A 7,594-nucleotide genomic window follows, 5' to 3' on the forward strand; every position below is an offset into this window, starting at 1 on the left:
GCACATGTGGGGCTTTAAAGCACACTAGCCTACATATCGTCCTCTGCAAGAAGCTAAAGCAGCAAAAATAATGGTTCTATTAAAGTCTTACCAAGGTCTTCCAACTCCTCCAGATGAGCCTGCTTGTTTCATTTGACCTCAAATTCTGTTTTTGTGGTTTTAGTTTAATATCTCTCACACATTGAGACATACAAACAAATCCAATGTGTAGAGAAGGGTACATGCATTGTGTTTGGTTTTTTGCACTATTTATGCATCTGACCCTAGCGTATACACACTTACTTACACTGCAAGAACAGCGAAGAGCCTGAACCACTGTGCAGCCTGCTTTTTACACAACGCAGCAGTATCAACAAAAGCGTCATTTTGTGGTACTCCATGAGGACCTTTACGTTTTCTTCTTCTACGGTAGAAATGGACTACTGTAAAGCACGCCAAATGAGTTTTATTAATCTCCCAATGAGTTGTGTTTTTTTTTTTTTTTGTACTTTTCACATCTTGACCTTTTTGCTTCGACCTGTCGGATCTGTTTTATGTGGTGCAAACAACCAATTCTCAGCCAAATATCTGCGTCAGTGCCTGCTTAACCGGCCTAGTCGTGCTCAAGCTGTGAAACGTAGTCATGGCTAGAAGTCACCGTTACATATCTGGAGTACAGAGGAGGTAGCAGCAGTCTATATAGCAAGACGTCAGCAGCAGCTTCGTAGGATAGAGGTGACGTAATAACACTGCTGCTCCGTAAATGTCTTTTTTTATTTGGTATCTGTATACTCACGTGACCGTAGGTAGAAGCTGCGATGTGTGTAACTGAAATGTGCCGGTTATCGAGTCGAAGCTTTTCCTTTGCTTCGTAGAAGGAAGCAGCGCTGGACATATTTTAATGCAATATGGATATTTATATATATATATATATGGAAGTAGGGAGTGTTTCTGCGTGTGTGAGCGAGGAGGAGAGCGCGGGCGTGTCTGAGGAAAGATGACGGAGGATTTCGTTTAGGTTTGAACAATATTCATTAATGCTTTTTGTCGTACAAGGGCATTTTTAAAACACTGCTGGACATTGTGATATTACCAACTGTACTTTTTAAAAGGCTGTCAATTTGTAATGAGTTGTTTTTTTAATTTATTGTTTATTAATGACCCAGCGGGAAAAAAGAAGACAAAAAAAGAAAAGCAACAATCCTGATGCACTCTGTACCTATCACACCACCACAATAATGGTAATTAAATCTCTTAATAGCCTGCTTTTCACAATAAAATCACTTGTCATTAAAGAATACAAATGATTGTTTTACTGCCATGCTTTTGGTTTGGTTACTTGGTTCGAATGAGTGTCAGAAAAGCTGGAGGAAAGGTCACTTTACTGGGCCAGGTTTGTTTGTCAACAGCGGTGCCCCTAGGATGAGGTACGGGGGAACTGTCACAAAAATATTCAGTATTTTTTAATTTTTTATCATGGATAGTGACACATCTGATGACTTGCCATTTTGAACTCGGGGCCACCATTTGTGCTTCAGCAAGAATATAAATTGACATCTTGTCACACTATTACAGTTAGATGATTATTAGATTACCAAACTTACTAATCAAAAGGAGAAATTACCCAAGACAGTGGATTTTAACTTGAAAAGGACAGAAGTTGCCATGGCGCAGAGGAGTCACCTTAAAACTATTTTGTCGGACATCGTCAGACATTTTGAAACAATCAAATGAGAAGAGGATTCACAATGTTGTCCAATAGGTCAGTGTTGCTAGGATGAGTGCAGACCAACAGGGCTTTTTATCTTTTATTGATTTAACGCAAATAAACCTCAAGACAAGTGATTAAAATAAATTTTATTTTTTGACAAACATATTTGGTTAAACTCACTTTAGGCATTCTTTTCCATCCTTCCAGGTACATCTCAACAATAAACTTGGTTATGATAAATCATTTGGCATTACACAGCTTCGTCTTTACACCTCAGAAGGCCACTGTCACACACTTTACACAACGGTCTATGACGAGCATCCACGTAGAATCCATAAACACAGGACAAACCATTTGTACGGTTCTCTTAACCGGTTTAAAAGCATTCCCACTGGAGCCAAAGGGTTATTCAAATTACGACAGCAAGCAAGTTAAAAAGTAGACCGGCACTATTTGTTGGAAAGTCCAGATTGGCATGCCTCCTCTGTACTTGTCTTTATTGAAAGAAGTAAAGTGCTTTGTTTTGAATTGGATGTCGATGAAAATCACTGAGCGGCCTCTGCTCTCCTCTCTGGTGACGTTGCCTTCCTCTGTGGAGATCCTGAAAACAAAGACAGTTGACCGACATGTCATCTGGAACGGCTGAAAGACGGAAAGAACTGAAGGAATCTGGAGGTGCGCACCTGTTTCTGATAAGGTTAATCGATTCAGTTCCTCCTCTAGCACGTCAGCGGTAACATGCAAGTGGCCGCGGGGTACGTCAGGCAGAGGACTGAGGATCTGCTCACCGGCGGGACCCAGGCGGTTCGTTGGGACTGCAGGTAGACCTGATGTGTTCACATCTGGCTCTGACTCATCCAGCAACGCTTTCAGCTCCTTCTCCAACTCGTCCATGTCTTCATCTACTGACAGAATGCATAATACGTCAATAAACTGATCACTCGTTATTAGACTTATCGTGTAGAAGTGTTGGGGGGGGGGGGATGACTGCAAAGCACAAGAAAGTTCTATTTTTATTTTTTGCAAAAAAGCAGCCGTTAGAATTATAAGCACAAAAAAACGCTACAATGGTCCAACAAATCCATTGTTCTTCAAATTCATGGAATTTCACGACTTGGTGGACTACTATGTTCTGCAAGTTATGCTTAAAAATACAAACAGTATGTTACCGACACATAAACAACAAAAACATGTATAATAAAGATGGCATTTATAATTGGGGAGGATCAGAAGTAAAAAAACACAAAGTCAGAACTAAACAAATGGAACAATCCATCTAAAGAAACTACAAAGACTATACATTTTTACTTTTAAGAAAATATTAAAATATAATATGCTAAAATGAGACACATTGAGACAACACTTTACTGAGTCAAGTGCACAGTAAAGCACTTGACTTTACTGAGCAAGAAGATTTTTTCTTTTTTAATACACCGTTTTATGTATTAAAAAATACCACAAAAACACCAATAATGATCCCTGTTGTGTTGTAACAGGGATCATTATTGGTGGTTGATTGGTGCTTAATTCCTTATGTTATAGTAAATGTACTTTTGAGAGAAACATTTGTTTACATTTACATGTGACATGATCCCATTATGCTAAAAATGAATAAAATAAATAATAACGTAAAAGAAAATTAAACCAAGTAGGAACAGAACGACTTACCTGCAGCAGTTACACCACTGGAAATGGTTTGATTCACCTCATCTTGCGTGTCGCATAACTGTTAATATGGAACAGGAGCCCATAAAAAAATGATAAAAATCTAATAAATAATCGAAATATATAAGTTCCTGTCTTAACGACGGCTGCGTACCTCCTGGATCTGATCCACCAGGCTCTCGGCGCGCTCCACAGTCACATCTTTAAGCGACATCCTCAGAGCAGACACTCCAGCCTGGTAGGCCTGCATAACCTGCACACACACCAGAACACACCCTTTACCCAATGAAGGAAAACTTCGTTACAGAAGACATGTGGACGTCTAAGATTTAAGGCCCTTCATACCATCTTATCGGTTTGCGACTGCGCTATTCGTTCCAGGATTCCCCTGATGGTCTCCAGCTTGGCGAACAAGCTGTCTGCTCTCTTCTCCACTCTCTTCCGGCCTCTCAAACACCTCAGCGCCTTGGAGACAGAAATTCAACTTAAACGGCTGCTGTGATTTCGAAGGTCGAGTCTCAAAGTTTCTGTTTATAATGACCTGTGTTTTCTTCCCGTCTCGCAGCAGAATTCTTGCTTCCTCTTTGCACCTAGAAATCATTTTTAAGAGTGCAATTTAGTAAAAAAAAAAAAAAAAGGTAGAGATAAATTACTAATGCACCAAACCTGCGGCTCTTTGCACAGGTTTGGTGCGTCCTGTAAGACGCACAGGAATACTTCAAAGCTATGAATTTATTATTGTGATAGCATAATCCTGCAGTGAAAACATTGAAAACTCCTCTGTCCCCAAAAAGCAACCTTTATTTTTTTTCCTGAAAATTAATTGCTTAATCATCAGAATCATCAATAAAATAATCAACTATTGAAATTATCTTTAGTTGCGGCACTAAAAAAGTACAGGAATAAAGACTGAGCTTTTTCACAACAATCACTTCTGGTAAGTCTTGTAAAACAAAGGATGAACATGTGGAAAAGCAAATTATGCTCAGTGTCAAGTCTGATAGTGGACCTGCGATGCTGTGGGACACTTTCCTTTGCAAAAGCCTCAGCAAAGTGCATGTTATCCTTAAGCCACATTAAAGTGCAAATATATTTTATTTAATTACTGAATTACAAAAACATATCTTCAATTTGTTTTCTCAGGGCAATTTAAAGGTTGTTTTTTTCAGTATTTTTCATTGTGAGATTATGCTAAACAACAAGCATCCAAATCTAACCCTCTGCATTTGGCTCTCTTGAATTAAAGTAATTCGCACTTCGTATACAAGAACTAGACGTCTAACAGGAATGTTCATGTCTAAGATCAACCTGTCAGCCTCCAGGCTCAGTTTCTGCACACGCTCTTCCAGAAGTTTCTCGCTGCGCTGCAGCTGGTAGATCCCGATGTCTACGTCACTAACCGGAGACACACGATCCTGTCCTGGCTGACAAAACTTCACAATCTGGAAAACAGAAGAAATCAGGTACGTCTTCATGAATCGTACAAAGTACTTGTGTTGTATTTTAAAACTTTTTAGTTGCCTTTGATTAGAGCTGCACAACATATGAAAAACAATATTCTGTCACCGCGTATTATGAAGCACTGCCTAGATTGCAGTACGTGTTAGCTAATAATTGAATGCTACTCATTCAGACTGTTTATTTTTGTCATATATCTGGTGCCACTTGTTGTAAAGAGTTCCTGAGGGTAAATAGTTAAGTAAATAGTTCATTAAGAAACTATAACTAATTTGTTTAGCAGAGTTACAATAAAACTTCCTTGTTCAGACAGAAATATTGACCATCTGTGTTCTGCTATCGACCTAAAACAGAAAGATAATAATCACATCACTGTGGTGACATTCTTGAATCATGTTTTCCTAACATCATGCAGCCCCAACAGTGATTATTTTCTGTTTTACCTTCTCTCCCTCGTGCAAGGAAACTATGACCAGCTTGTCCTTCTGCAGCTGCAGCAGAGCCATGCACAGGGTGCTTTCATCAGCGCAGATGTTGGAGGCGAGAGTGTACAGCTCTTGAAATGAGATGATGGAGCAGCTTGAAAAGTCACTGCTTCGGTAGACCTTTAGCAGTTCCGCGGCTTTCTCCTGAAAAAGAAGAAGAATGAAGTTGTATCACCACGTCTCGCGCCGAAATAGGAAACCACCCAGCGCAGCTGCGTCTTAAAACAAATCTGACTGTGCAGTAGATGCAGTGCCCTTATGAAAGTATTCCCAACCCTTTTCTTGAAAAAAAAAAACCCCAAAACAACTCAATTTTATTAGCAATTTATGCAAGAGATCAACACACAACAAAAAAATGTCATGCATTTGTATCCAGCACATTTACTCTGATAACCCAAATAAAATCCAATGGGAGATGGGGACACATGCATGCCACACTTTTCAGAGTTCTTTTTTTTCTAGTTTGTGGTTGTAATGTGTCAAATTAAGCAGAAGTTAAAGCGTTATGCAAAGGACTGCATCTTCTAGCTGAAATTCAACCTATGGGAACAACAAGAGCATGGCAAACCTTTACTTGCTCGATAACAACGAAAGACTCCTCCAGAGGAACTCTGTTGCTGCCCAGAAGCGTGGAGAAGGTCCACTTGAGTGGCTTCACCAGCAGCATCCCCACACTCCAGGAAACCCACCCACAGTCCACGCTGGCGGCGAACTCAGACTCTCTTTGGATCTTCCCACACCTGAGAGAGAGAGAGAGAGTTAACATGACTTGACAATAATACTGACGAGCACCGACCCGTCCACGGTTACCTGGCCATGGTCTGGATTACAGTCGAAAGGCCCAGCGGTGTTTTCTCTTTCCTTTGGAAGGTTTTGTTGAGGTCCTGTAGGTTGACAATCACGGAGCCGCGCCGCCTGCAGCTCCGCATGATGAGAGCTGTCCAGAAGTCCATCTTACTGTCCCAGTCCGTGGTGTTCACGTCCCGGTTCTCCTTGAACTCGGAGAACATAAAGTTCATCCGCTCGTCGTCGTTCCACTCGGGTGGCAGGCTCATTTCCGACGTGCCAGACATTTTATAAAGCCCACACTGAAAAGGTTCTGGTTCGCCACTTAAACCAGCTCGTCACGGTAACTTGGTTGCGAGGATCGCTGGGTTAACACTGGCAACAGTGAACTCGAGAGAGAAGGCTAGTATTAGCAGCTAATGCTAGATAGCATGTAGGTTCACACATCTTTTGTCGAAGAAAATTACAGCTCCGGTGATCAAAATCAACTGTCAGAGACTTTCACTTCGCCACGGTGTTGTAAACTCATGCTAACACTGAGCTAGCTTTTATATATCAACAAAAAAAAAATGATTGTGTGTGTTTATTATTCACGCCAAGACGGGGAAGCGGCGGCTTTCCCTCTGCTCTGGGTGGGCGGTAACACCAGGTTACCGCCCACCAGAGATGCGCTGTAGAGAAAAGAAAGCGCACCCAGCATTTTGCTCAGGAACTTCACAGTTGCAACATTTGTACGCAAGAAGTCCTCATGTGTTTTTTCTCGGAAAAAAACATGAGGGCCTGAAAACTGTGGAAGCATAGAGCTACCACCCCACCAAAGGAATAATATAGAGCTATGTTACATAATAATATTGTTTTTGTGACAGTTTACAAGAGGTGCGTAGTAACTAGTTGCATTCACTCGAGAAACTGTTTGGGGAAGATGTTGCGGAGTTGAATTTCTACACCATACGTTTAATCTTTTCTTACGTAGTGTTATTATGAATTATCACTACTATTACTTTATTTCTGGATACTCTTATCAACTGAGTAACTTCACTGAATGAAGAACAAACATCTTTTAGTCAAAAACGTACCAGACATAGAGACACATCAGTTTATGTTAAAATGAAGCAGCTTGTTTGCACCCAAGATTCATTGTTCTAATATTGTTTTCTATCTTTTGAACCTATTGTGCCGTTTGGAGGTCAAGAAGATACAGTGAAGATATTAATTTCAATTGGAAGTACTTTACCCTGGTCTACATCACCTACTACAGATATCTGTTTCATATGTTTTATAGTGAAAAAGAAAATATGTGTTTCTTGCCTGACTTTGTTATCCGGCAATTATCGTATTTATGTTTTCTTATTTTGCACATTAATCTTTTAAATACCAGAAATTGCACATATATCATCAGGTAGATGATATTTTTCATTTTTTCATCTACCTGGTGACATTTTTTAATATCAAAATACATATTCTGATCAATTACTCAATACTCAAATAACCTTAATTTCTTGAACTGCTA

General features: G+C 40.1%; 1 protein-coding gene across 2 annotated transcripts; it reads right to left on the bottom strand.

Moving 5' to 3' along the window:
- Positions 1 to 451: 451 nt before the first annotated feature.
- chmp7 (charged multivesicular body protein 7) lies at positions 452 to 6,681 on the bottom strand. Of its 2 annotated transcripts, none has more exons than XM_032578351.1 (10): positions 6,109 to 6,681; positions 5,867 to 6,038; positions 5,257 to 5,442; positions 4,664 to 4,797; positions 3,897 to 3,945; positions 3,701 to 3,820; positions 3,510 to 3,608; positions 3,359 to 3,416; positions 2,374 to 2,595; positions 452 to 2,291 (listed from the first exon to the last, which is right to left on the bottom strand). In XM_032578351.1, the coding sequence occupies exons 1-10, from the start codon at positions 6,369 to 6,371 to the stop codon at positions 2,236 to 2,238; spliced, it is 1,359 nt and encodes a 452-aa protein (XP_032434242.1). In that variant the 5' UTR covers positions 6,372 to 6,681; the 3' UTR covers positions 452 to 2,235. The 2 variants fall into 2 exon arrangements, with proteins under 2 accessions (XP_032434242.1, XP_032434243.1); XM_032578352.1 differs by having other exon boundaries at positions 2,374 to 2,592; positions 6,109 to 6,677.
- Positions 6,682 to 7,594: the final 913 nt, after the last annotated feature.

Source organism: Xiphophorus hellerii, chromosome 12, assembly GCF_003331165.1.
Source record: "Xiphophorus hellerii strain 12219 chromosome 12, Xiphophorus_hellerii-4.1, whole genome shotgun sequence".
In the NCBI taxonomy this organism is placed as follows: domain Eukaryota; kingdom Metazoa; phylum Chordata; class Actinopteri; order Cyprinodontiformes; family Poeciliidae; genus Xiphophorus; species Xiphophorus hellerii.